At 55.9% G+C, this 27,823-nt stretch overlaps 9 protein-coding genes across 9 annotated transcripts; 3 read left to right on the top strand and 6 right to left on the bottom strand.

Moving 5' to 3' along the window:
• Positions 1-55: 55 nt before the first annotated feature.
• On the bottom strand, positions 56-2,992 carry B0T26DRAFT_457194 (gamma-glutamyltranspeptidase). The gene is made up of 9 exons (XM_060435133.1): positions 2,533-2,992; positions 2,275-2,441; positions 1,864-2,127; positions 1,728-1,788; positions 1,566-1,661; positions 1,451-1,499; positions 1,332-1,387; positions 739-1,276; positions 56-672 (listed from the first exon to the last, which is right to left on the bottom strand). The coding sequence occupies exons 1-9, from the start codon at positions 2,534-2,536 to the stop codon at positions 204-206; spliced, it is 1,704 nt and encodes a 567-aa protein (XP_060291591.1). The 5' UTR covers positions 2,537-2,992; the 3' UTR covers positions 56-203.
• Positions 2,993-4,265: 1,273 nt separating this feature from the next.
• B0T26DRAFT_726851 (uncharacterized protein) lies at positions 4,266-5,748 on the bottom strand. Its single transcript, XM_060442835.1, has one exon. It carries the CDS (start codon positions 5,385-5,387, stop codon positions 4,539-4,541), a length of 849 nt encoding a protein of 282 aa, XP_060291592.1. The 5' UTR covers positions 5,388-5,748; the 3' UTR covers positions 4,266-4,538.
• A 728-nt stretch (positions 5,749-6,476) lies between these two features.
• On the top strand, positions 6,477-7,781 carry B0T26DRAFT_680175 (uncharacterized protein; the record flags this gene model as incomplete). The annotated part of the gene is made up of 1 exon (XM_060440457.1): positions 6,477-7,781. The coding sequence occupies one exon, from the start codon at positions 6,477-6,479 to the stop codon at positions 7,779-7,781; it is 1,305 nt and encodes a 434-aa protein (XP_060291593.1).
• A 1,307-nt stretch (positions 7,782-9,088) lies between these two features.
• Positions 9,089-11,458, bottom strand: B0T26DRAFT_743739 (ABC transporter transmembrane region 2-domain-containing protein; the record flags this gene model as incomplete). The annotated part of the gene is made up of 4 exons (XM_060444303.1): positions 9,089-9,815; positions 9,877-10,550; positions 10,607-10,822; positions 10,892-11,458. 4 exons carry the CDS (start codon positions 11,456-11,458, stop codon positions 9,089-9,091), a joined length of 2,184 nt encoding a protein of 727 aa, XP_060291594.1.
• A 2,206-nt stretch (positions 11,459-13,664) lies between these two features.
• B0T26DRAFT_743740 (uncharacterized protein) lies at positions 13,665-14,891 on the top strand (the record flags this gene model as incomplete). Its single annotated transcript, XM_060444304.1, has 3 exons — positions 13,665-13,967; positions 14,056-14,536; positions 14,848-14,891. The coding sequence occupies 3 exons, from the start codon at positions 13,665-13,667 to the stop codon at positions 14,889-14,891; spliced, it is 828 nt and encodes a 275-aa protein (XP_060291595.1).
• A 452-nt stretch (positions 14,892-15,343) lies between these two features.
• B0T26DRAFT_743741 (uncharacterized protein) lies at positions 15,344-16,902 on the bottom strand (the record flags this gene model as incomplete). The annotated part of the gene is made up of 3 exons (XM_060444305.1): positions 15,344-15,886; positions 15,977-16,318; positions 16,441-16,902. 3 exons carry the CDS (start codon positions 16,900-16,902, stop codon positions 15,344-15,346), a joined length of 1,347 nt encoding a protein of 448 aa, XP_060291596.1.
• A 1,648-nt stretch (positions 16,903-18,550) lies between these two features.
• B0T26DRAFT_789600 (Glycerophosphoryl diester phosphodiesterase family-domain-containing protein) lies at positions 18,551-22,849 on the bottom strand (the record flags this gene model as incomplete). Its single annotated transcript, XM_060446834.1, has 4 exons — positions 18,551-19,209; positions 19,300-22,496; positions 22,615-22,760; positions 22,833-22,849. The coding sequence occupies 4 exons, from the start codon at positions 22,847-22,849 to the stop codon at positions 19,006-19,008; spliced, it is 3,564 nt and encodes a 1,187-aa protein (XP_060291597.1). The 3' UTR covers positions 18,551-19,005.
• On the top strand, positions 22,824-23,993 carry B0T26DRAFT_457505 (uncharacterized protein). The gene is made up of 2 exons (XM_060435136.1): positions 22,824-23,427; positions 23,903-23,993. Exons 1-2 carry the CDS (start codon positions 23,076-23,078, stop codon positions 23,929-23,931), a joined length of 381 nt encoding a protein of 126 aa, XP_060291598.1. The 5' UTR covers positions 22,824-23,075; the 3' UTR covers positions 23,932-23,993.
• Positions 23,994-25,073: 1,080 nt separating this feature from the next.
• On the bottom strand, positions 25,074-27,498 carry B0T26DRAFT_680180 (uncharacterized protein; the record flags this gene model as incomplete). Its single annotated transcript, XM_060440458.1, has 2 exons — positions 25,074-25,202; positions 25,261-27,498. 2 exons carry the CDS (start codon positions 27,496-27,498, stop codon positions 25,074-25,076), a joined length of 2,367 nt encoding a protein of 788 aa, XP_060291599.1.
• Positions 27,499-27,823: the final 325 nt, after the last annotated feature.

The following is a 27,823-nucleotide window of genomic DNA, read 5'->3' on the forward strand; positions in this document are numbered from 1 at the left end:
GAGATGTCATCCAGGGTCTCGCGAACAGACCGTCGCTTCTGTTGTCTTGTCTTGCCGCAGAGATAGTGAACTGTCCATTATGACAGAAGAGGAGAGGAACTGGTTTCAACACCACGGTGAGCTAGAAATGTTCGTTTTGTACTAGCAAGGCAGTCTACGGAATTAACGACTGCTACCTAGTGACTAGGAGGACACGAAAAGAATCAGACGGTCAGGCCGCCGCTGTTGCGCTGCCTCGGCTCGCTAGCGGCGTCAAAGGTGCCGTTCCACAAGCGCATGACAGCCTGGGCGGAGCTTGCGCCGGGGCCCATCCACGTGGCGTTGTGGTGGCGGGAGGCGAGGGCGGCGAAGACGGCGCGGTCGAAGCCGTCCTCGACGAGCAGCACGTCGGGCATGAGCTGGTCGTGCAGGCGCGGCGCGGCGACGGCCTCTCCCATACCCATGCCCGCTTGCAGCACGTTCCACGCGATCAGCGTCGTCGCGCTGATTATGCGCGACCCGCCCGCCGCGCCCGCCGCGAACAGCAGCGTGCCGTTGCCCGCGAACTCGGCCATCAGCGGCGTGATGGACGACAGCGGCCGCTTGCCCGCCGCGATGAAGTTGGCCGGCGACGGCTCGAAGCCGAACGAGTTTCGCCGCCCCGGCTGCGAGAAGTCGTCCATTTCGTTGTTGCTGTTCGGGATCGAGGATGAGTGGCAGGGTCCTCAGGAGCATGTTAATGGGGAGGGAGATACGCACAGTATTATGCCAGTGTCGGAGGTCATTATCTGCGCGCCAAACAGCAGATTGATGGTGGTGGTGGACGAGACAGTCAGGCCCGAGCTGTCGGCCGTGACAATGTGCGACGTGCCCGAGCTCTCGGCTGCGTAGAGCTCCTGCGGGTTGTAGGCGTTTATAGGCTGTGTCTGGTTGTCCTGGATACGGCCGCGGACCTCCCTGGCCTTTGCGTCGCTCGTCATCAGCTTCTGGTATTGCTCGATGTTGCTGATGAAGTCTGGGTCGCCGAGCTCCTGCCGCGCCCCGTAGGCAAACTTCATCGCCTCGACGAAGCGGTGCGTGGTCAGGTTTTTGTCCGTCAGATCCTCGAGCGGATATTGCTCCATGGTCTTGAGGATGCTGAGCGTCACGGCCCCGCTGCTCGGCGCTTCGGTCGTGAAGAGCCGATAGTCGCGATAGTTGATGCTAAGAGGCTTTTTGATGCTGACGGTGTAGTTCTTGAGGTCGTCGGGCGTTATTATTCCGTTGGTTGACGACAGAAGTCGAATCATGGACTGAGCTTCTGGGTTTTTAGAATTATGTCGAATATTATGATGGTGTACGGGAGACGTTACCAAGCTCGCCCTGGTAAAAGATATCTGCGCCGTGTTTGGCAATCTTCTCAAGAGAGCTTCGAGACAAGAAGAGTTCATTAGCATAGTAATTCTCAGTGAGAATCCAGCGGCTGGCTCACTCTGCGTAGCGTTTCCTGGTGATGATATCCCCAAGTTTAACCAGCGTTCCTGTCCAATGTTAGTAAGCCAAGACTCAAAGACGACAAAGCGCAAGTAAATGTTCCAACCACCTACCATTAGGGGAAAAGTCCTCGGCCCAGACAGGGTCATCCATCAAGAAGGTGTTGTTCTTGCTGGCTCCCTCCATATACCGAACCAAGTCCTCATTGACTGCCAATTTTATGTGTGTTAGTAAGGCTATATACTAGGGAATTTCCCAGAGCTATAAGTGCTCACCCTTAAAACCGTCTCGCGCAACCCGCACTGATGGTGTGACGACTGTACTCCATGGCAAGGCCTATAGTGTTTCCGTCAGCAACAAGACATGGACATGTGGCCCAGCAGGCGAAACATCCGAGGACTAATCACTTACACCGTATTTTGTGTGCAGATACTCGAGCCCGCGCAGCTCGCCGGGGATGGCGACGGCGAGGCCGCCAAGAACGCTGGCGTCGGGGTTGTTCTTGTACATGTTCTTATGAGCCGCAGCCGGCGCGGTCTCCCGGTAGTCGATGACCTCGTATCTGCCGTGCTTGTCGCGGACGAGCATGAAGCCTCCTCCCCCAATGCCAGAGTGGTACATGCCGATGACACCCACACATAGCTCTGTTGCCACCATGGCATCAGCCGCAGAGCCCTGGGTGGTCGGTCAGTCAGCAAGCGAGCCAAACGGGGAGCATAATGGCGAACGGCGTATGACTGTCTTTCTTCGCGCCGTTCCGTTCTCTCGTCTTACTCAGGCAAACAAAACAGAGCGGGGGCGGACAGATGGAGCATCACTCACACCCATTCCAATCATGTCAACGCCAATCTGAGAGCATATGATGCTCTCGCTGGCAACGGCGCCCCTAGTGCCCCTGAAGCCCGGCTTGAGCACGGCTTGGACAAGGCCCGCCGAGCTCGGGCCGAGTATCGACAGCCAGCAGCAACATGTCAACAGCGTTGAGTGACCTGTTGTTTCGGGGTTTCCTTAGCATAAGTAACAAAATCCCACACGGGGTTTCAAAGTCTTGCTGCTTGGTTATAAGATGATCACACTCACGCATTGCAGATATTCAAGACGCTGTGAACTAGAAGAGAGAGGAAGGAGGTGGCGAAAAAGAGTCTCGTCGGATTTCCTTATCTTGGCGCGTGACGATCAATGGAGGTCCGCGAGGCGGTTTACCTACGGGAGAAACACTCAACCCGTCCAATCAACCCGACCGATCAACCCGACCCAAATATCCTAGCCCAAGCGAAAAAGGGAAAAAGTCAAATTTCGTGTGCAAACCATCGAGGCAAATTCCAGAGATAGCCTTTCAAACTATCGAGGAAGCATGAGCAAGAGAGGAGTTACCCTCGCCGCAAGTGGTTGAATGTTGGTTACCTTACCTATTGAGTATTAACCCATTCTGGCAGTTGGAGCGAGCCAAGGAAGAAGCCGCTAAACGTTAAAGTGACAAACTGCCAATGACACCACTTCAAGCTCCAGACAGCCAGCCCAACCCAGACTCGGGTCGCCAATTGTGCAGACCCCTCTCCTGCAACTCTCTCAACAGCGAGATCGGATAGGCATTCTTCTTTGGGGCGCGTCTTGGAACCTGTACCGAGTGTGGTTAAAACCTAGCATCGCTCTGATGCACCTCAGCTCCGAGGCTCTTGACGCATGCTAGCAAGGCAATGCAGGTGCAGCCGGGTCTAAAGTAAATTTCCCAAGCTGTTTCTCCTTCTCTCTTGCCCTGTCGCTAGCTAAGGAAGGTAGCAAGTTCGTTTCTACTTTCGCCCCTCTTTATCCTTTGCAGAAGGCGATCGTCGCTCACGGCAAACAGAAGGGATTTGCCTGGGAGGGAGTGGGGGCTTGTTTCGCGTAGATCCGTCTGCCTCGTCGGCGCGGTTGAACCTACTGACACCTGCGTCCAGGAACATCACCGGGCTATAAGCTATAAGAGGTGGAGACGTAGGTATTTACCCTGGGCCGCTCGTGCAAGAAACAAAAGCCCCATAAACTCCGGGCTGAGAGAAGCAAGGTGCCGGGCGTCGGTACATATGCACCTCGAATATAGTATTGGCTGGACAAGCCGCCCAGAGAAACAGAGAGATGAAGAATGCAGGTTCAAGCCTGGTTCTATCTATTATTGCGTTTTCCGTACGTGTATCACACGACGTAGTGGATAGGCACACTTCAGACGACGGAAATGAGAGCAGGAATAAGACGAGGCACAGCTTAGATCCTACTGGTAAGGTAGGCAACGAAGAGAGAGGCTCAGGTACCTCGTTGGGGGTGGGGGAGGGGAAGCAGGAGAATGTTCTTCTGCGCGGGTCCGAACCCAGGTCGTCGAAAATCCCTTCATCTCGTCTCAAACAACCACACAACAGGTATTCCCCTGCGAGGGCAAGCCATTCCGTTTCGCCTCGGATTCCCCAGGCGCTGGGGCGGACCCATCCCGAGGGGGTGGTGGTATTCAGGCTCAACCGATGTTTGGGAAGACACCTTTTTTATTCTCCAAAAATAACATAATCAGAATTGTATTGACATGATGCATTTTGCCCTGATGCCTCGGTGCTATCCTTCTTCTGCAAGCTCGTTTCGCATGCTAAATACCCACAGCGAGCGAGCCTTTTCGTTCCCTTTCGTTTCTGCCCCCAAGTCAACTTCTCTTGACTCCGCAGACTACGTCCGGATTTTCTCCGCCTGCCGTGTTTGGCACTGTTTGTCCAGAGATCGGGGCCAGGGCGGACTCTTCTGTCGAATCACGGCTGGTGCCGAGAGCGGGGGCTGCAGCTTTCAAGACCAAGCGGGTCGGCTGGTGAAACGGTCTCCTTTTTTTTTCTTCTTTCCAACCCCCCTTGCAAACTCTTCGTTAGCCCTCCTCCGATTTCCCCTGGCACCGTGGGGTATCCATGGGTGAGAGTCTTGGTATTGTGGCTTGCGACTGATCATTCATGCTCGCGGATCCGGAGGGCAACAAAGAGAGAAATGATCAGTTCACTCCACGACCACTGGATCTCAGCGGAATAGCCAAGACACGGGGCTTCAGGACTGAGGCGTCGCACACCGATGTCCTCTCGCTAGTTTGGTGTCACGATTGCAAGAAGGTGATGCAGAGGAGCTCGCCGTCGTTGTGTTGTGTATTTCAGGAAACTGCTCCGCAAGGCAGCCGAACCGCCAGCTCGAGCCCGCGAGATGAAAGAATATTCTCCGAGACAGATTTCTGGGCGAAAATGTTCGACATTGATTGCCATGCAAGATTTCCGTCTGTTCATGGACAGGCTAGTGTGATGTACCTGACGGAGACCCATGGCACGCACACGTACGGACGGCAGTGGCTGAGGCCCGTTAAAAAGCCAAAAACTTAAAGCCGCACGGCAGAATTTCCCTGTGAGGGGGACGACATTCCATACATGCCAACGGATAAGTCTAGAGACTTTCTTCAACCGCTTGCTGCTTGCTTGCCTCCCGACATCAAGAACTCGAACATGAGACATGATCTGAGATACCGGCTGAACGAAACCAAACGACACGGCTTTGGCCGACAATCCCCGCATAAACAGGCGGAGGAGGAGGATGGCTGCTGGAAGCAAATAGAAATGGCTAACACCAGCGATAGTGAGTAGAACAGCCACCTCAGGGCGATCATTTGTCTCGCTTGAGCCAGATTCCCGGTCGACAGAACCGTCTGGATTTACTATGCTTTGCCGCGGGGAGATCACATAGGTGGCCTGTCGATCGCGAATCCGACAAGAGCACTGAGTAACACGGGGCATTGTTGCACTCCTCCTTATAGCTTGTACGCATGAAGAGGCAGTGGCCCGTAGCCCGTGGGCAGGCCAGGCCACCGCCACACCGTCCAATGTCGGGTCGGGCAGCTCGAGGCTCAAGCAACCAGGGTCTAGGGCAGCTTCACCACGCGCAAGCATTCCTGTCCGCCTCTTGGCAATCGCGCAATTGCAATTGGAACCTCGCCGGTTGCGCCTCCTGTCCCGGCAAGCGGGCGGGTTTGGTGGGCTGGCCGGGGGCTCCTTCCTTGCCCTGGCGCTTTGCCCTAATTGGGATGCCACACCCCACTTCCATTGGCTGAGGGGCTGTCTCAGATTCCCGGTTCCTGCATCTGCCCCTTGCCCCGTGCGACGACGACTCCTCCTGGATCTTGTCGAAAACCACTGCCACTGCCGTCACTGGCCCTGGCTTTTTGTCTGTATTTTGCAGCAGCAACAGCAACAGCAACAGCACGGCTCGCCTATCCCGCCATGCCCGCCCATCCTGGCCTGCCTGACTAGTGGCGAGTCGCGGCCCCAGCTGGGCCCTGTGGTGATTGCGCGGTACGTACTGGAAAGAGACATGGGTTTGGTAGGTACGATGGGTAAAGCGGTGGAGTCCATGTTCCCCAGGCGGCTGTGCTCGCTTCTCCCGTTCGTCGTTCCATGCCTTGGATTTCTTAATCCCTATGCTCCGTGCTAGCGTGGCGTGCAGGACTGCAAACTCGACCGATTACGACGGCCCCTCCCCGGGCCCATGTCCGCGATGCGTGGATAGGACACGACAGGGTAGGGCTCCGACGGGAGGGGTATCCTCTATCCTATCCTCGCGCAGCACCACGCACCGCCATGTGGGCTGCGAACATGCTGCCCAGGCCGAGAGGGGCTGGAAATAGTTAAAGACCGTGGATGCCACCGCCAGCCCTCTTGTCTACCCCCTCTCGACTCTCTCTATCCTCACCCTCATCTTCTTCCACTTCCTTCTCTTCACCTTCTTTACACAGCCAAGCATCATTCCTTTTGCTTGTCTGATTACCTGCCAAGTCTGCAGCTTCACTTCTCTTGTTTCCAACTGTATCTTCACTCTCTTCTTCTGCGAAGTCGATTTTCGCTCCTTTACGCCTTCAAAGAAAAAACAAGCTTGAGTCTTTGCGAACACTACCAGACAGACTACCAACTTCGGATCTGCCAAACTCACTACCAAATCCAAAACCAAAACATTCAGGGGAAAAACTACAACTCAGAGTCAAGATGAAGGCCACCACAGTTGCTCTTAGCCTCTTTGCCACTCTTACTGCCGCGTACTCCCACCCGCGCCATCTGCACTTCCGCCGCCAGAACTCGACCGCTCTTGTCACCAGCTCCGAGGTCCCAGCCGCAGTGGCCGCGGCGGCTTCCGTTGCCAGCAGCTCAAGCGTCTTGTCGACAGCCCTGTCGGCAACAATCCCGCTTGTCACTGGTGTCTCCTCCGCGGCGGAGCTTGCCGCAGCCCCCACCAATGGCACCGTTCCCGCCGGCAGACTAACAACACTGACTGTGAAGACCACGTCGATCCACACCATCACCTCCTGCGCTGCCACCATCACCAACTGCCCTACCAACACCAAAGATCTCGCAAGCCTGCCTGCCGAGGCTCTCTCTACAATCATTGTCACTGACGTGGTCGTGCTCACCTCCACCGTGTGCCCCGTTACTGCCGTCGCCTCCATCTCGTCCAGCGTTGTTGCTGCCCACTCGTCCGGTCTCATCAAGGGGAGCACTCTGCCTCAGTCTACTGTGAAGGCCACAACGGCCGTAGCGCACGTTGCCAGCACCGTGACTGTGGTCTCGACGACTATTGCTACCTTGACCACCGCTAAGACCATCACCATCACCCTGGGAGGAGGAGGCGGCAATGGGAACGGCAACGGCACCCCGCGCGTTGTCACCAGCACCATCCAGTCCACTTTCAAATCCACCATAGAGCAGCTTGTAACTGTCACCATTTCTGCTGATGCAACCTCGGCCCCCGCTTCTGCCGCTACCACCGCCGTCGCTGCTGTCGGCGTCGAAAAGGACTCCACCACCACCAAGACTACAACCTCGTATGGAACCCGGACAGTTACCGTGAAGACGGGCACTACCACCTCGGTCGTTAGCGGTGGTTCCAGCTCTGGATCGGGCTCTGGCTCCGGGTCGGGATCGGGTGGCTCGTTCGTCGAGTGCGCCAACAGCGTCGTCACTGTCACGCAGGCCGCTGTTACCGTCACCGAGAAGGCTTCGACCGTCACTGAGAAGGCCTCGACTGTCTTCGTGACCGTGACGGCCCCTCAAGAGGCTTTTAGTGCTGTCTTCTCCACGTTCCCGGCCAAGGACGTCGTGGGCTCGGTTACTACCTCGGCCGCGGCTCTTGCTACCAGCTCCAGCTCCAGCTCCAGCTCCAGCGGCGCTGACGAGGCGTGCAGCACTGAGGAGGTCGTGACCATCACTCTGTCATCCGCAACCGGCCGATTCGCTGTCCCCAGCAACGGCACAGTGGCGTTCCCTACAGGCACCGCTGCCGCCAAGCTGCGCTAAGGCAATGGGATAAAAAGGCGATACCCCGTCGGGCACCTTGATGATGCCCATGAAGCCGCCTACGGGCAAAAGTAAAGAGGACGCCGAGGAAGGGGCGATACCCGCAAGGGGTGGAGAGAAAGAAAGAAAGAGATTCTGCTTCTTGAGCACTTTTGATGTGTCATTTTGTTGGCCGGAGGCTTCGTCCCATATGCTACAGCTACAGCAAGTCTTGGCTTTGGGCATACGGGAGGGGTGAAGCGCATTTTACAAATTTTCTGTTCTACCTTCCGTTCCTGCCAGTCATGGAATGGGGGTTTTCTGCGAACCAGGCCTAGTAGCCTTTTTGTGTTTTAGGGGGTTGGTCGTTTGATTGCGAAAACGCATCTTGCTGTTTTTTACCGAGACCTTACTTTCTCTCTTCCTCCTTGCGAGAAGAAGATGCTGATGCATCTGTTTGTTCCCGCCAGTTGGGCTCTGGTTGGCGGTGACAATATACATAGACCAGCCGCACTTGCCACGTCCTCGGATGGGGACTGGCAGTATATGTATACCTGTCTATATAGGAAGCCATATATATATATGCTTACAAAAAAACGTGGAATTCCAAATCCCAAGTTTCATAACTCTTTCAGATTCGTTTGCCTCGTGTGAATGAAATTCAAAAACACTCAACACTCAAAGAACATACATGTATAAGAGAGCTTACCTATACACATCACAATCAGTACCTGGCTTAAACTTGCGCCCCTTGTCTTGGCTAAACCTAGTCTGGGGAGACAAATAGTAACTGATAAGGAGGATCCTCGTTACAGGGCGCATATAACTACCAAGACAAACAGAACACAGGAGGTGTAGAAAGAGATAAAAGGTTTAGGAGACAGCTAGCGAGAAACCTCGTGAAGTCTTGTATCTTCCAGTTTCATTTTATCTTTATTTTGAATTTCATCTCATCCCTAATTTCTTCAACTTCTCCAACCCCAGCTGTATCAACCACCTCGCCTGCCTTACCGCGCGAAAAAAGCAGAGAAGCACATCCGGGTAGGGATTTGTATCCCTGTCTATCTAATAGGCGCCCCATCTAGACAACATGCGCATGTATACCTATTTACAAGACATTTCGTAAACCGACATAGTAAGATTTTTTTTCAAGTAGGAAACAAGAAAAACAAGAAATAATCCGCCCAAAAAATTTATAACAAAAAAACCAAAGCCAACCCCCCAAAAAAGCAGGTAGACAACCTCTCGCTCTGCCTCTCCTCTCTAGGTACCCAGCCACTAGAATGCAAAAAAGGATGACGATAATAAATTACGACAGCAGCCAAAAATCACAGAGCAGTCAGCTCCTCAATCCTCCTCTCGAGCTCGGGGACCTGGCGCAGCAGGACGTCGAGGTCCTCCTTCTCGTCTTCGAGGGCGAGGCGCTTCTCGGCGTCGAGGCCGGTGAAGACGTAGTTGCCCTGGCCGTCGAACTGGAGGATGCGGGAGTGGTACTTCCACAGGGAGCGGCGGTGGCTGACGGTCATGAGGGTGATGCCGAGGGCCTTTGCGTTCTCGTACATGGCCTTCTCCGTGTCGAGGGTGACGGAGCTGGTGCACTCGTCGAGGATGGCGTAGCGGGGGCGGTGGTAGAAGAGGCGGGCCATGGCGACGCGCTGCTGCAGGCCGCCCGAGAGCACGTCGCGCCACTCGGCCTCGGCGTCCCAGCCCTCGGGGTACAGCTCGACGAGGTGCTCGAGCCCGAGCATGCGCAGCACCGCCATCAGGTCCGCGTCCGACACGCCCTTGGCCCGCATCGTGCGCAGCCCGTCCGGGTAGATGATCTGCTGCCGCAGCGACCCGCGCGACAGGTACGGCCGCTGCGGGATGTAGAAGATGTCGGTGAAGGGCGGCTTGTGCACCGTGCCGCCGTAGACGGGCCACAGCCCTCCGAGGATGCGGAACAGCGACGACTTGCCGCAGCCGTTGGGCCCCACTACCAGCAGGTGGTCGCCTTGCTTAAGAGAAAAGGACAGCGCCTTGACCAGTACGTCGCCGTTGGGGGAGATGATGGGGCTGCAACCTCGCGAGTCAGTGCAAGAACATGGCTGTGGGGGGGAGGGGTGTTTTGACATACACGTCGATGAATTCGATATCTGTACTCTCAACCACCTTGCCCCTGCCCCGGAGCACGGCCTCGTTGTTCTCGGTGCCCGAGCTCGAGACGAGCTTCTTCTCGAAATGCCCCGATTGGATGTCGTCCATGACATCGAGGAGCGAGGCGACGCGCGACGTGTAGCCGGCCAGCTCCATGATCTCGCGGTACGAGAACATGACACGCCCAAAGGCGTCAGACGCTCCCAGGAGCATCCTACGGTTCGTCACGAAGCTCTCTGTCCGGTCACCCATATTCAGTACGGCCTGGCCCGGCAGCTTGACGAAAACTGGGACGCTGCAGAGCAACAAGCCTAGAGCGCCCCAAAAGTACTTGATGACAAAGTCCTCCATGAAGCCGTGGTAGAAGCGCCGCCGCAGAATGTAGTTGACGTGCTTGATCAGGGTAAAGTAGCCCTTGTCTAGTGTATCCTTCTCGGCCTCGTGGCCGGCATACAGCGCCACTTCCTCGGCGTGGTCGATTAGTCTCGAGTGCTGGAAGCGGAACTCGCCCTCCAGCCTCGCCTCATCCGCCACGTATTTGCCGAACGGGGGAGTTAGTACGCGCATCACGTTTGCCGAAAGCTGTACTAGTAGGGCCATGAACACAACCCCCTCGCCACCGACGCTCTTTGAGAGAGAGAGGGTGTAGATAGTCTGATGCTGTTAGCTTAGGGCGCTCAAAGACAAGAATGGCACTCAAGGGTACGCACCATGTCGAGTATCGGCTTGGCCAAATTGCTGTACAACTCCGCCAGGCTGTTGGAGAACTTGGCTACGTCAACGGCGATGAGTTGATCTGGGTTCTTAATCCTGTCGTCGAGCGCCGAGATACCGTAAAAGGTCAACTGCGACAGATACTTGTCGTGGATGAACTGCGTCAAGCGCGTCCGGTACCTCAACGAGAGCTCGGCCTGGTGATATGACAGCTGCACAGAAGCGTTTTAGTAACATGCGATGCGCCGGTTCACAGGGAGACGGGGGCGGGGATTGCATACCATGGAGTTTGTAAATGTGGCCGGGACGGCGATCAACATCCACCAGACGATGCGCATCAGGAACTCGCGGCCGTTTCCCTTGACTAGGGCCTTGACGATGGCGCCGTCCATGGCAGCGACCTTGAGACTGATGAGGGTGCGCAAGACGAGGAAGAAGCTGTGGCTGATGAGGAGGCGGGTTTCCTTGCTGCGCCAGCCGGGCACAACGATGCGGAGCAGGCGGAGGAGGGAGCGGAAGAACTCGCGGTTGAGCTCGACCTTCTTCTTCTTCTTTGCGGCGGCAGCGGCGGCGGCGGCGGCGTCTTGGTCGTCGGCGGCCGTCGAGACGGACGACGTGGTGCCCTTGCGCTCGGAACGCTTGGCGGCGTCATGGGCCGAGGCGGCCTTTTGCTCGGCGATAGCATTGCGCACGCGGTTGATGAGGGCGACGAAGAGCGTAATGTAGACGGCGCGCGAGATGCGGGTGCGATTGGAGAGGTAGAGCTGGGTAAGTTGCGACACGACAGCGCGGATGGTGCTTTCGCGAAGCAAGATGGGCGTGGCCAGCTTCGACTGTGCCGGCGCCATGGTGGGCGAGAGGCGTGATTAACAAGGGCGGGGAGGGGGAGAGAGATCACGGCGACTGGTTGGCGATAGTCATCGAGGACGATCTTGTTTCTCGGCGTCTCGTAGGCAATACTTTGGGGTTTGGTATTCCGCAAGGCCCGAGGATGAGGATGGACGTCGTTAGCCTCGTGTCGTCGATGGTTCGTTGCCAGGCGAGGCGTCCAGTGTTAGTGGATTCTAGTTACTGCGGCTAATAAGCACAGCGCACTGGCGGCATGTCGATCACTAGAGCAAACCAAGCAGTCGGAGGTCCAGCAGGTCCCGTCTAATGGCAGTGAAGCAATAATCCGAACTGTTACGATTGTGTATGTACTACACCTCAAGCTACGCGGGGCGACGAGGATGGAGGTTGTCGCGGTTCGTCGCAATGCGTAAGGTGAGGTGCCGCGCTCCATCCCTCGGCTTTGCGTCACCCACAACGGGGTAGCCTAAGGATGCTACGCTTTCTGCAGCGCCCTTGCTCTAAGGCAAGCATGTGATCGATCCCGTCTGGGCCGCTGTAGGCCGCTTCCCCAGTCCCAGTTCCCAAATTGGCACCGAACCCGGGGAAAGCAGTGGGGCCTGATACTTCCATACACCTCCGCCGGGGTTTGTTTTGTTAGCTCGGTACATGCCCCACATTCTAACAAGGGCCCCTTGCTACATAAAAGTAGCCTGGTATAGAGCCAAAATTCAGTATTTTATTGTACCACCCTCAGCATCTATGCACATCTGCAGCCTGCGTGGCATCGAGTGTGCCAGCCGTAGAAGAAGATCTTCTGGCACAGCCTCCCACGCCGCCTCTAGAAGCCTGCGAAGGTCTGGTAAATCTAGCTCCTGAATATCCTCGCAATTACATTCAATCCAGTTTTTGATCCACGGCCAGACATTCTCAATAGGCGAGAGGTCTGGAGAATAAGGAGGCCAGCGAACCACATTAACTCCTTGCAGGTTGAGTGCTGCTTTGGTCCGCCGTGCCCGATGTGCTGAAGCGTTATCTTGTTGGAAAACCGAGGCTTGAATCTGGCGATAGAAGCGGATAATAAGCGGAATAATATGCTCGATATAATTATTAGCGCCGATTCCTCCATACTCCTTCTCCTAAACAAACCCTGGCCCTTTTATTCCACCTGCAAAACATCCCCAAAACATCCAACCTTTTGGTTTCCGCCGTTGAAGAGCAAAATCGGCAAGATCTTGCCCCCGGAAAAGGATAACGTGCTTTTTCCACATTGGGTCATTTATTGCCCAAGTTTCATCAGACCAAATAAAATCATCCCAATCTTCTGGATTTGGACGGAGACGAAGCTGTTCCTGGCACCAACGAAGCCTCTGCTGTTTATGGGCAGTAGTAAGGAAAACTCTTCTTGGTCGAATCCGAGATTCTCCTTCTAAATCGTGGACTGCTCGAACAAGGGCAGTTTCACCGTATTCTGCTAACTCTAAAGGAACGTAGTATTGAAGCTGATAAAGGGGAAGATATTGACGGCGTTTATCTTTTAAAAACCATTCTTTTAAACGTTGTTTCTGAGGGGTTCGAATCTTTCCTCGTCGACTTTTGCTTTTCTGTGGTGTCAACGGGCCCTCCTTACAGGCAGATTGGATTTGCCGGTTTGAGAAGGGGGTATTTTCTGCAATCTTCTCGTAAGTCCAACCAGCGTACTTCCGTAGGCCTCGAATTTCGGCCTTTTCTTCGCGTGTGAGGTCTTTGTTTTTATGCCGGCGTTTAGGGGTTGAGGGTTCTGGCAATTGCTCTGGTGGTGGCTCTTGTAGTGGCTCTGGCAGTGGATTCAGGAGGTCTGCAATTGCAAAGGGCATTTTTGGCTGTGGGCGACTGGCTGCACTGCGGGGTGTTCAGCATGCGAAATTTAACTCGCAGGTATTTTGCCACAGAAATTGCTAGAAGAATGACTTGGTTTCTATTTTCCGTATGCGGCTAGCCCAGATGACTAAAACACTGTAATCACCCCTGTAAGTCACTGGAGCTAACAAAACAAACCCCGGCGGAGGTGTACAACACTCCACGTAATTACGTACCCTACGTAGTGTTGTGGTCCAGTCTCCACTGTTACTGAACCGACCTCCAAGTCTCATCAAGACGTTAACGCCGAGCCGCCGCCGCCGCTACCAGCACTTCCGTCCCAATGCTGAGGTAACTCGGCCTATACCCGACCGGAACGAACCCAATATGCTACCACTATCGCGGCCCTTCCTGGCGGTCTGCCTGCAGGCCGTTCTGGCGGTCGCCAATACCGAGAAAGCGATATTCCTCGGTCCGGCCAGCATCGCAGTCCCGCTCGAGCACCCGACGCTCGACGACCTCGGCCTCGACGTGCTTAGCCCGGCCGCCGCGTCCTCTCCGTCTATAAGAACGCGCCTCGAGGCCCAGTTCCCAACAGCCTCGTACCCGCATGGAGCAGCCACATGGCTTCTGCTGGACGGGCTCGAGGAGGGCCGGCGCTACGAAGTGCGCGTCTGCTGGGCCGCCACGGCAGGTCCCCGTATTCACCGTTCATCCCATGTGAAGCAAAGCAACACAAAACAAACAAAGCCAAGCTGACCAAATCCCCCCCACCTAGCAACCTACCGCATTTAGAGTTATCACGCACGAGGTCGAGGACGTCTGGGCGACGCCCGAGCTGATCACATCTCTCTGGGAGTACTCGACGTCGCGGCTGCAGGCACAGGCAGCGTCCGACGACGACGGCAAGACCAACAGACACAACACGCCCCCTCCATCCCCAATCATCGCGCCGCGGAGCCCCAGCGATGGCCAACCACAAGCGCAGAAACAGCGCGAAGCATCCGTGCTGCTGCTGCAGATCCTCGCGGCGGCCGACTACGTGTCGGCGAACGCGACGGTGATGCGCGACGTGGCGCGCGTCGACGCGGACGTGATCCTCGACCCGTTCGTGCTGCTCAACGCCGTGCCGCGGTCGCTGCTGCCGACGGCGGCGTACATCGTGGTCGTGGCCGCCGCGGCGTTCTACGTGGCGCGGTATGTCGTCGTGGCGCGGCTGCGGGCTTTTGTCGCTGCTGCTGCTGCTGCTGCTGCTGACGGTGATGACGATGATGATGATGGTAAACGCGATGATGCGGGAAACGCTGCGAAACAAACGCAAACGAAGAAGCAACCCCATCAAAAGACGAAGAAGAAGAAAAAGACGCAGTGAAACTAAACTACCCCCCATCTCGCTTCCCCTTCTTCCTCTAGTCCGCTTCTACAGATATATCCTTGTTTTTTTCTGTAAATACCCACCTATACTTACTATTTTGGCGTATATTCGTGCCGCTACTTGATAGCAGGCGCACATTCGCTCCGAGATAGACGCGGCACGGCATGGCATGACGTGCTACTTACAAATAAATAGATAAACAAGGAGATAGAAAACGCCCTAATAAAAAGACGAGGTAGAAAAGGGCCAACAGATTTCCGGTCCGAACCAACATGGAGAGGCAGACCTTCGTATTCTATCTGCTGACTTTCCGCGCACGCGGGACAGAGGAGGGAGGCCCGGGCAATACGAAGCTAAACGACGGGAGAGCACACTGGATGGATGCATATTTGTTGCAGACAAGGCAAAGAACAAAAAAGCATGGCCGATTCTACATGCACACGGCGCAAACATATCTAACGGCCCCAGTTGGGGCCAGCTACGTACCTCCTACATCTGGCTTGGGACTCCCCCTTCTGCCCCCGATTTTCCTCGACCGAAGGATATGTCCAAAGGATATAGATGTCTTCTGAAGAAACCTCGCTCTCCCGCCTGCTCTCCGCTCTCTGTTCTACGCCCAAAGCTTCACAATCTACGCCGCCGAGCTTCTCGCTCCGCTCTCAGCACCAACAGCCGACCGCACACGCACCACTTAGTACTGAGAACCGCCGTAGTGGTGCTGCTGCTGACCACCGTACTGGGGCGGGTATGGGGAAGAGCCAGGCGGCGGGGGTGGCTGGCCGCCATATGACGGGTTATAGGACCCCGGCGTCCCGTACTGCTGCGGCTGGCCGTACGCCTGCTGGGGAGGAGCCCCGTAGCTGGGCTGTGGCGGGCTCTGCACGCCGCCGTACGAGTGCGGCACGCCGCCGCTGGGCGGAGGAGGATAGTTCTGAGCATGCGACTGCGGACTTGCGTAGGACGACGCCGCTCCTGGGCCGTAGCCACCGTGCTGAGGCTGGCCCGTCGGGTTGTAGGGCTGGCTGGGAGGGGAGGCGTAGGATGGCGCGCCCGTGTTCTGGTATGACGGGGCGCTGGGGCTGCTCTGGTAGGATTGGGCGCCGCTCTGGTGCGATGGCTGCTGCTGCGCGGGCGGCTGGTACGACGAGCCTGAAGCGGAGGGCGACTGGTACGTCGCAGGCGGCGCTTGGCCGGTGTATCCTCCGGTCTGCCCAGAATTAGAGTAGCCAAAGTTCTGGCCGCTCTGCATAGATAACTATAGTCAGCCTCGGAACTCTGCAAGTGAAGCCTTTGTCAGTCATCCCGAGTGTCTGGCCCAACGTACCGAGCTGCCGTGCGGTTTGCCCCCAAACAGGCCGGCGACGCCTCCCATCATGCTTGAAAGGCCTCCGGAGCTGGCAGGTGTCGACGACTGGCTGCTGTGGTAGTTCTGTGACGACTGAGCTGGCTTGTTGCTGCCAGACGAGAACAGCCCCGAAACCACCTGCCCCGCTAGCTTGCCACCGATGCCGCCGGCGCCGCTGCTGTGCCCGCCAGAGCCGCCGCCCGAGTGTGTGAGGCCGCTGAGAATCGAGCTGGCTAGTCCACCGCCGCCCCCGCCGCCGCCGCCGCCGTGTGATTGCTTTCCGCCGCTAAGGTTGCTCATGAGGGTGTTTCCGAGGAAGGACTGTCACGAAAATGCGGTGGTTAGCGCCATGAACCCTCTTTCTCTCCTCGATTCCGAGTAAATGGACAGCCCATAACCTCTTCCCCGAAACCAGAACAGAGGTGCAGAGAGAAACAACTCACCCCAAGGCTCCTATCCCCCGTCGGCCCGTCCATGCCGCCGCGCGTGCCGTCCTCGCGCGGCAGCACGGGCTCGAGCCGACCGTCGGGGTAGCGCGCCGTCTGCGAGCCGTCCGGGTGCACTATTATCTGGGCGTCGCTGTCGCCGCCACCGTTACTGGTGTAGCTGTTGCTCGCGCCGTTATTGCTGTTGCTGCCCGCGGCATACTCCGCCGCCGCTCCTCCTCTTCCTCCTCTGCTGCTGCCCTCGGGCACCCCATACGGGTGCTCGCTAGCGGCGCCCGGCGTGCCGTCGCCGCCCACAGGCGCCGCCTCCTCGGGCGTCTCCCACTGCGTCACCCCCGTCGACAGCTGCACAAAGTAGTACTTACGACTCGTGCTGTCCCACTGCGCGATCCACCCCGCCGGCAGTGGCGGCGGCGCGTACGTGGGCCCGTTGCTGCCGGGCGATGCGGTGCCGGACATGGTCTCGGTTCCTGGTGTGTTGTGCTTTTGTTAGATGTGATGTTGTCGAACGTGGTGTTGGTGAAGAGCTTTTTTTTCTCCCTTTGCTCTGTTTGTCGTCCCAGGGAAAATGGACAAGGCCAAAGGTAGTATGGTATGGCGGGATCTCGAGATGACGAGGTGGTGGGGTTCGCTAAATTATTTGTTTGCGTAACAAAAGAAAGATTCCGATACCCAATGGTTTTTCTTTCGTTTTATTACTTCGGGTACCGTTATTGACAAGCTAGTCCGCCCCCCGGACTGCTGCTACTATTTCCTTGCCGAGTTAGTCAAAGCTGGGCGGGATGGCCGTCTTGTCCTTTTCGGGATCCCGTCGACTGCCTGACTCATGTAGGCCGTAAGAAAATGGGTAATAGGTTTGCGGGGCAGGTTGGTGACAGCTGCCGTTGCGATTGTCGGACTCGAGAAATAAATAATGGAGGGGAAAAAAAAAGAGGGAGCCCTTTAAGAGAACCCAAAGCGGCCAGCAGCAGAAGCCAGCTGAAAGTTCGGGTTTGATATGGGTGGGTGAGGTGGGCTTGCCAAGTTGGGTTGGCAACAAGCTGGGGCGCGGGTCGTAGAGTGGGTAGTGAGTGGCGCGGGGGAGGGACGGGCGAGAGAGAGAAGGGGTGCCCGCCCGGGAGCGTGTTTGATTCAGCCCGGGAACCTGATTGCTTTTGGCCTCGTCGATCAGCGGCGAAGGTGAGGGAGGGCGTGTCGAGCTGCCTTGTAAAGTTTGTCCACTATAACCAAGGCACGTTTGCATTTCACAGCAATAACCTTTTTATCTATTTTTATTATTGCATTATATAAAAATGGCTGGCTTATTATATCAGCAGGAGAAGGACGGAAATAGGCCAGTAAAAGGAATCATGTAAGCAGCCAAGCAAGGTATCTTACAATGGAACCCACACCTTCAATTCAGTGGAAGCTTGGGAGGCCGCGGGCTTGCCTCTTTCCAGCGACTCGACGCACGCCGCGCGAAGACGGCCGAAATGGGGGATGCAGACGACCTAATAATGGGACTCTCCCGCAGCCACGCGGTTTTCAATATTAAAAACGAAATACTAGCATCGGCAAAGAAAGCCTCAGCAAAAGAAAGCTATCAAGGGCACATCTACTCCGTAACACCACATCGTTTTGCAAGGTAGTGAGTGGGTGAGGCGGTGCTGCTCCCGTCAACGCTCTTTCCCCCCCGCCGTCATCAACCGCTTCCATGTCGTGCTTCACTCCATTAGGTAACCTGCACGGCAAAGATAAGTACCTAGCCAAGATACGTATTTTGTTTAATCCGCGGATATTGTCTTTGAAGGGTGGGTGTTTCCCCATCAAGAAGACAAGAAGAACGGCCAAGGGATGAAAAAAAAGCCCCAAGCCACAGCGGCTGGCGCGTCTGGTGTCGTAACTCATTGGCCACCTACTTCCGCACCAACATCAAACACACCCAATTGTGCCATGTTAAGTGCCCATGTTCGTATGGTTAGTTCATATGAAGGAGGAAGATCGTGATGGCGAGAGAGGCAACCCAAAAAGAAGCCACATCGTCCCGGATCTTTTGTTCCCACTCAACAATAACATCAACTTGGATCAGTACACACACTCTCTCTTACACACGCAAACGCAAATAGTGAGACAAAAGGCAACGCTTGACGCGATATCGCCGCAGCCAAACAAACATCGAAGTCCAAAAAACAAAACCCCTCTCCCCTCCCCTGGCAAGAGAAGAGAAGAAGATACAGAGAGAAAATCCGACAGTGCCCTCCCTTTCTTTTACTCATGCGCCGTCTATCAACAAAAGAATAAAGACCCCCAAGAAAAAAATCCGTGTCTGTCTGTCTAGATTGCTTGTTATGGGGTGGGTGGTGGATGCTGTTGAAAAAAAAACCCCCCCAGTCCCAAAACAAATGGATATCGGTGGAAAGGAAGAAAAAAAAAGACGTCTTTGTAACTCTCCAAAAGTGTCGTGCCCCGGCGCTCCATCATCATCTCTTCCATGTGTCTCAGCAAAACGGCTGCACTCACTCAATGTGCGACGTGTCGCAAATCAATACTGAGAGAAAATAAATTTAAAACAAAAAGACCCCCTCAGGCTGTGCCGTTCCCCCCCTTGCCGTTGGCCAGATTGTTGTTCGCCGGGCTGCTGTTACCGTTGCCGTTCTTGACCGCCACTTCGGCCACCTTGTCCTGGAGACTACTGGCGGGGAGTACGGCCTCTTCCTTGGTCAGACCCTTGCGGATGGCCAGCACGCTGTCGACAATGACGGCGTCGATGCCCTCCTTGACTTGTCGCTAGAGAAAAGGGGAAAATGTTAGTTCCCAGGCTTTGGAGAAAAAGGAAGAATTCATGGAAAAGAAAGGAAAAAAAAATATTTCACGAACCTGGACTAGCTTGGGGTCGTTATTCTGCGTGCCGTAGCTAACACAGACCAACCCGCTCTGCTTGACCACCTTGACCAGGCGCGGGCTGTTGATGAGCGGCTCGGCGTTGCTCACGATCCCCAAGAGGTTCCACCTGCTCGCGAAGCGGATGGCCTCCTGCAGGCTGCTGGCCCTGATGTCGCCGACGGTGCAGGTGCCGGCGTCGGTCAGGAACAGGATGGGGATGCTGGGCTGCTTGAAGCTCAGGCACAGGCAGATGTCGGGGTTGAAGGAGCTGAAGATGATGTGGCGGTCGGCGGCCATGTCGTAGACCTTTGTCAGCACCGTGTCGCAGAACGAGTTGAGCTCGACGGCGTACGTGTCCATCTCGTGCTCCTCGCTCTCGTGCAGCATCGGGTACTTCATCTCAATGTTGAACCCGATCGACTCGGGCAGCTTGCGGAACAGGTCCTCGAGCGTCGCGAACGGCGCCTGGATGAAGTTGCCCCGCGAGTTGGCCTTGAACCCCTTGGCCTTGAAGTCGCGCGTGTGCTTCATGCGCTCCTCCAGCCCCGTCTCCTTGGCCGGGTAGTCCATCGACATGGACCGCTGTCGCAGCCCCGGGCTGTTGCTGCGCGTCTGCTTCAGCTGCTTGTGCTGCGCCTTTCCACCCCCGGGCACCGGCCGCGACGGGTCCGAGTTGATGTGCAGGAACTGCTCCAGCGTCAGGGTGTGCACCGGCGCGTCGAACCCAGTCTCGCTGACCAAAAAGTCGTGGTAGATGACGGGGACATGGTCCTTGGTGAGCTGCACGTCGAACTCGACGTACTGCGCCCCCAGGTTCGCAGCCGCGATGAAGGACGGCACCGTGTTCTCGCCCAACTGGAGCGATTTGTTGGAGGCCAGATTCTTTCCCAGGCCGCGATGGCCGATGACCATGGGGGACGTCAGTTTCCGCCAGTACGTCTGCCTCGACGTCACTTCCATCTTCGGGTGCGAAAAGGGGGTGATGACCAAGAAGTTGAAATTGACCGTCCCAATGACCTCGAGATTCGCCCCCATGATGGGAACACAGACGTCTCCCTGGAGATTCATCCGCTTGGTTCCAATGGTGGGCCGAACACTCGAGAGTAGGGCCACGCCGCGCCCGATCTTGTTCTTCTCGTTGCCCGAGTAGGTCGGCACAATGTCGAAGAGCAGCTTGACCTTGGCGGCATCCGTCGTGGTGAACACAATAGGCTCTGTCGATATGTTCTCGTGGACCGGGAGGTCAACGACGGACGGCTCACCGTGCGCGCCATGCGCGGATACCACGACCGAGAGGGCCGTGTCCAGCTCCGTTGTGTGGGCTTCGGCGAGCGGGACTTTATCCAGCTTGACCGCCTCGATGTTCTTCCGTATATCCATCGAGCCGAGACTGACCAGCACCAGGCTTTCGTTCTTGAGATAGCGGTGGCCGAACGTCTTGACTGGGTCTGCCGGCCGCGAAGAGCCATTCGAGCGCCTATCTTCTAATGAGGCGACTTCTGGCGGCGAGACGTCAGCTGGCAACTTCTCGTCATCGGAGCTGCTGGCCGTCGTCTCTACTGCCGGTTGACTATGCAAGGCTAGGAGGCGGGCGATGGGGAGGTGGCCTCGCAGGGCTGCGTGCTCCTTTGCCGTCCACCCCGAAGAGTCTGGCTTATCGACATCGGCTCCGGCATCGACCAGCAGCCGGGCAACCGAGAGATGGCCGTCGACGGCTGCGATGTGGAGTGGCGTCCAAGCAAACGACTTCTCGGCAAGCTCCAGGTTTGCCTTTTGCTGCGCTGTTCCCCTCAAGAGCACCTGCGCACATGCGTCGTGGCCGAACCTGGCCGCAATATGCAGCGCCGTCTCGCCCGTTTCGTCTTGCCAGTTGATATCGACTCCGGCCTCGACCAGCATTTTGACAATGCGCATAAAGTTCGACTTCGTGGCAATTGCCAGGACTGCGCTAGACTTTGATATGGAGCGCCTCATCTCAGCTTTGTGGTCGCTCACGCCTTTCCAGTTCTCCCCCTGAAGAAGCACCCCCGTCGTCAGAGCATGTCCGCCGAGAACGCTAAGATGCAGCGGCGCATTGCCGTCCTTGTCCTGCCACTCTGGGGCATCGATGCCGTTTTCAACGTTGAACTGACCCCACTGCTGCATCTTGCTCATGAGTATTTGACAGACAACCACAAACCCAAACTGGGCAGCATAGTGCAGCGGCATACGGCCAAAGACGTCTCGAGTACTTAGAGCACTCCTCTGGTCAGGCTTGAGGTTTTCCAGGAGGTAAAGGAGCATCTGGACTGCTTCATCTCCGCTGCTGAGCAAATTCGACTCCTTGAGATTGCTTGTTCTGGGAGCCGGAAGAGGTGACGTAGCCGGGGTGAGGTAGTGCTGGGCATACTGCACCGAGCCGCCGGGGAAGGGAAAAGAGCCAGCGTCGGGCTCGACCTTGTTTGACGAAGCTGTCCTGGTTCGGCCAATGTGGATCACCAGCCTGTGGATACAGTTCCGCTCGTTGATGTCATCCGGCTCGTCGAGAGACGTGATGTTGGCGAGAAGAAAAGTGATGGAGTTCCGGGATCGTGCGGAAATTGAGCGCTGGAGGAGATTGAGGAGCATGCTCTGCGGGGAAACGCCCGAGGCTGTGATGCTGCCGTCGGCCAGACCGGCCTTCAGGGCTTCCACGTCGTCCTTGCGGATGGCCTGGTCCAGCCTGTCGAGAAGCGTCGTCGACACGGTTAGCATGGCCTTTGCTGACGCTCGTCCAAGAGACAGCGTTGAGCGCTCCGACTTTGCGCCGCCGTGGTGCTGAGCCTCTCCGAGCACGGAAAGCCACCTGTTTATCTCGGACAGTAGGCGCGTGATGGCCACATCTTTGGCAAATGGGCGGGGATCGACCTTTGTGGAAACGTAGCGGTGCTGGCTCGAAGAATCTGGGACTTTCTTGTCCAACTTCTTGGTGATCTTGACAAAGCCGCGGCGGTTGATTTCGCCAAACCACTGCAGGTTCCGCAGCTGGCTCCGCAGCTCAAGGAGGGCACCCATGAGCTCCTCGATCTCGTCATCGTCGAGGTTCTCGACGACGTCTGGGGTCCTGCCATATCTGTCCTGGAGCACCTTGAGCCGGCGGCAGGCGTCGGCATACTTCTTGTTGTAGAAGGAGTCGACGTCCTCCAGATTCCGGTCCAAAGCAAAGAAGAACTCTGAATGCCTAGTTAGTACCTCGGGTATGCCCACGAAGCCAGCGAGCCAAGTGATATTCCATATCACGGGGCTTAGGAGCAAGCCAACAACATGAGAATAATAAAAAAACAAGCCTACCTGCTAGATCGACTGGCTCTCCATTCTGGGCGGCGGCAGCCAAAGCCTTCACGAGCTTTTTCAAGCCCTTGTAGTTGATGTACGAGGCTGCCCACTCGGGTACCTGGTTGCGCGGGAGACTGCCAAGCGAGCATGAGCCGTTTGCACTCGGGGGATCATAAGGTAGATACCACGGTTGAAGGGGAGGTGAGCTGCCCTGTTTGGGATCAGGTACTTACTTCCTACCAAACTTCATCTTGGAGACTCAGAAACACTCGCGTTGTGTGGGGTATCGATATGCCGAGGCGAGAGCGGTGGCTGTCTTGGCGGACAACTCCAAAAGTGTAGGTAGCCAGGGAAGGAAGAAGGTTCCTTAGTCAGGGCCGAGTTGCGAGGACGTCTAAAACCGAGACTGAAACCGGCAGCAAACTGAACCAGCACAGGTCGCAAACCAATGGCGAAGAGAAAAGGATCGAGAGGAGATGAGGGCGACGGCAGCGGAGAAGTCTACCGCATTTTTATTTTGGTCTTATATTCCTGTAAATCGAATTGGGACGAGGAAATGTGTAGACCTTTCGGCGACGACGGGACAATGGACGATGCCGAGTGTCTTGAAAGGCGGCCGGGCGCGAGGGCGGGCGCGGGTGCGGGCGCGGCGAGCACAAGTTGTGTCTAGAACGCTCAACTTTGCGCCTGGTCGGCTTGTGCGGAAGGCAAAGCGGACAAACAGGCCGGCAAGCAGGCAAGCAGGCAGGCAGGCAGGCAGGCAAGCAAGCAAGCAAAGCGGCGGTTCCCAAAGACGGATAGAGGAACGAGGGGGGCCCCAGTCGGGAGGTCTCGGCAGTCAGTCTCGGGCGGCCAGTTGCAGTCAGTGTAAGAGGGGACAATGATACAGCGCAACGCGAATTCAAGAAAGAAAAAACCGGAAAAGTCCCCGACAACTCAGTGAGCTGCCTGCAACGGTCGGGACTGGGCGGCAGAGGCAGGATCCATTGAGAGCGAATTAGAGAAGCGTCTTTCCCCTGGTGGCAGCGGGGAGCATGGGATGGGATGGGAAAGGGTTTGAGTTTGAGAAAAGGGGAGGGTTCTCCTTGAATTGTTGGTTGGTGTTGGTCAAGAGAAAGCAGGGGCAGTGCCGTGCTGGCGAGAGCCTCCAAGGATAGGTATGGGAATAATATACGCAGTAGGATCCAATTCAGCTCCAAACTAAAGGACTTGAAGGTATGGCAGGCAGGGTACCTCTATCTTAGCTTGGAAACCAACCCCAAGGTTCCATTACATGTATTGTATGAACTAAAAGCGTACCGAGTATACGGGGCAGTAACCTTGTCTACCTAGCTAGTGGTTGCTTGAGTTAGGCCCAAGGGATGCGTCCACGTGTCGGAATTAACCCGAGCCCCGAGCGAGCGAGCGAGGGAAGGGGGGATGTCAAGAGCGCCGCAAACAGCCTGTTGGATGAGCTCATGAAACACACTCTCTCGGGCTATTTTTTTCTCTTGCATACGAGGTAAAGGGAACCGGTTGCCAAGCGGCGGGAGGAGGAACAATAGACCATCCACTGACGCCTAGATTATTCGCCTGCATCGACCAATCAGCGCCCGTGGTGGCGTATGGTGGGGCATTGCACCGATGCCACTGGACACAATCGGCTTGGCAGGTCTGGTGCAGATCCATGGAATGCGTGCCGCCCCGGTTTGTGGGATCTTGGCACGGACGGGCATGGAAATGGGGAAGTGGCAAAAGACAGCCAAACGTTGAACCTAGTCCTAAAATAAGAAAGATACCAAAATTACAGATAAGAATTCACTTTATCCAAGTCCTATTACAATCCCAATCAACTACACATTTTTGAGAAATTGAGTTTCAGCACCCAACGTCTCTTTGGCTGGCTGGTCGGCCCCAACACAACCATTTCACACCGTATAACATGTAAAAAAAAAGGACTATACTTTTTATTTTCTCTGTGGAATTGACACGTCTAGCTGCATACACGCGGTCAGGGGACTACTCACCGCTCCAATTCCGTCAACAACCCCTTTCATCGACAAACAACAGGGACTCGTGACTCGTGGCGAGAGACCCTTCCAGATTCAGCCAAGGCAGAGGCTGCTAGTTAGGCACGCCACGTCTGGGCAGGTGGCAGCTGATGGCGGTCAAGTGATTCGGGCTGCTTGGCTTCCAGGGGCTCCCCGCGTCAACGCTCGCTCCAAACCAGGTATTCCCAACAATTAATTGCCATATTCACTGGGAGCACATGACTTTAATTTTTAAAGAGTATTGGATAATGTTTTTCGTTGGTGTATCGGTTTATTTCCAACCCGTGTCTTCTCTCTATTCTAACCGTTTAGGGGTTTTATGTACGGTTCCAATCCGAGTTCTCGCTGACCCTCCCTTTTTATGTACACGCCTTCACCCTCTGTCTGCTTCCAGCCATAGCGCCGTTTGATGTGAACACTCTTATTATATACTCGTTCACCAAGTCATGGCAGGTGGGGGGCCATTGTAGTCCGATGGCAAAAACTCCTCGAGGATTGCGAAGGGGTTTGCTTCGGGTTCGGCTTCTGCTTCTGCTCCTGCTCCTGCTCCTGCTCCTGCTCCTGCTCCTGCTTCTATTCTCAGACTCAATAGGTACTGGTCAATAATTCGTAGCATTCTCTTGAGGGAGACATGTTCTGGTCCCATGGCCAATTCCTCGGGTACAAGCTCCGGTGGAAGAGCCTCTTGAAAGGCCAACTTGAGCTGTCGATTCGCCTCTCCGAAAATTGCGAAGCATGCATCGCGCTTGACTGCCGGCAAAATTACAATCTCAAGAACCCGAAACAGAAGCTTGATCCCCCCCTGGTCAGCAGCTGGCCCCTGATCTGGTTTCTCTACTGAAAACCGCGCCCATTGCAGTAACGTGTCTTCGATTTCCCTCCGTAATGTGTAGTATTGCTCATTGAGAAAGAACATGGAGGCCATCGTTTGCACACGTAGAGTACCATATAGCGTGCGTCCTGAGCGACCTTGATACTGGTCGGTGATTCCTGCTGCCCACGTAGCCCTGATCAATAGTGGCCACCGAATTTCATTTGGGAATAGTGGGCGCGTGCGCTGAACTCCGTCGGCGGTTGCTCCTGTCGACACATCATCGAGGTCCGCCCGTTGGCCCGCCGGTGCGCGGACATTATCGGTAATCCGAGCTTCTATTCTCCTCAAACCGATGTTCTTGAGATCAAGGTCGTTGGAGGATTCCCTGATCCAGATGGCTGTCGCAAGATGGACTAGGGTGTCTCCTCCCGGCGACATCTTTGAGTGAGGTCGAAGAGGAGAGACACTCCGAGACTTCAGTGTCGCTGCCTGGCATATGACAAGCAAGTGCCGTAACTTATTAACAGCCTCGCCGCTAAAAGCCTCCGAGTCGAGGATCATCGATGTTGCCTCGTCGATGTTCTCGAGAAACCCTTGAATGAGAATGCGCACCGCCACGTCGTCCAGCCTGAACATGCATGCATTGAGAAGGTCTAATATAAGCTCGGGACTTTGAGCCCAGTATCCTCGCAGATAAACGACAAAGACTCTGGCGGCGAGTCCGAGCAGGCCGAAATCTATCAAGCACTCCACGATGGCCTGAAAGTGAGTATGGTCCAGCTCAGCGCGCTCGACAAGCACACCTTTCGTGAGGGCAACATCTGAATTCAGAACCCATTCCCGTAGGAAGTTGCTGTTTTCCAGGGCCCTCAACGGGTTCGACCGCAACCTCATCCCCCGGACGTGATGGCCGATGATACGCCGGATGAGGTCTCGAAACCCGGCAACATCGTCGCTCAGTCGGTAGTACTGGAGCAGGCACAACGTCGTCGCCTTTGTAGGTCTGAGACGAGAGGAAAATATAAAGCGCACAACAGCCCGCGCCAGGTCGTACTCGCCGATCCGGGTAAAGGACAGTAGGAGCGTATTGTAGTTATCGATCCCGGGTGGGACGGGGGAGACGAGGAGATTATAGCATAATTTCGCCACTGAAGCCACTCTGCTGCGTGAGCCCCATGCGCTCATAATCTGGCTGTTTAGCTCGTTCAAGTGGGAGCGAGAGAAGGCGGCCTGCTTGGGATCGAGTTGAGGGTAGGTGTAGTTGGGATAGCCGTCTGACCGCAGCATGCGGATCTGGTTCCAAGCCGAATCAAGGCGTGTCCGCGGGTCAACCTGGCCGGGCGCATTGGGTCCGACGTCGATATTGTACGCCTCATCAAGAAGCCGATCAACAAGCCAGGTCACCCCGTTCTGACCATTCTGCATGTGGATTGGTTTTTTGGGTTCCCGATGATCTATGCCCTCCTTGACTTCGAGAGCGATGGCTAGTTCACACTTGACCAGGCCCTTTTTATTTCTGACTGTTGGGTTTGTCCTAATCCATGGGATGCCGCACATCTTATTGTAGCTCCAAATCCGCCTCTCCCTCCTCTGGAGGTAATTTGCCTTGTAGCCCACCAAAGAACCACGCCTGAAGGCACAGATGGAAGCCAGGACATTTTTTACTCGTAGGGGGTCGGAGAAGACGTCAGAGTAGAAGTCTGCCGACTTGACAAGATGCGCAAGGTCTCCTGTGTGCGTTTTCTCCATAATCGCCGCAAGGGAGAGTCTTGCCTCTTCGATGTCGCGGGTACTGAGCCGGGGTACCGTTGGTGTTTCCGAGTGTTTGTGGCGGGCGGCAATGTCGGCATCGGCATCGGCGATCGCATCCGCGGGGCCGCCGGGCGTCGGCGCAGGCGCGGGTGTGACCGTAGAGTAGTCGGCCGTAGACACGTGGCCGGGTCGAGCTCTCCTCCGCCAGGGATTTGGCGGATTTGCGCCATGCGATTGTCGCGAAACGGTATTTGTCACGCAGTACCATGCCGGGCAATGGCAGGCTCGGAGTCGGGGGGCCATTGATCAGGACCTCCCTCTGCATTGTCGAGGCATGTCGTTCAATGCTGAGGTCGCAGCACAGTTGGCGATTAGGTGAGGGTCGACTGTCTCCGGCTCCGGGCAGTGGGCTGATTTTGCTTGGCGAGCTCCGAGGTTCGAATTATTTGTCTGGGCCCATTGAGCAATTATGAGGCTCGGGCGGGCCAAGAAACGCTAACCCCGTTTTAGCTGACAAGGCCCAGCACCAGAACCTCACAGGATATACAGACACGCCCTGGCTGGGGGTCGGCTTTGAACATTTCACTGTATAAGCTAGGTGGTTAGGGGGGAGGGGCAATATGTTTCT

The sequence above is a fragment of the Lasiosphaeria miniovina genome (assembly GCF_030549165.1).
Source record: "Lasiosphaeria miniovina strain SMH2392-1A chromosome Unknown B0T26scaffold_7, whole genome shotgun sequence".
Lineage (NCBI taxonomy): Eukaryota > Fungi > Ascomycota > Sordariomycetes > Sordariales > Lasiosphaeriaceae > Lasiosphaeria > Lasiosphaeria miniovina.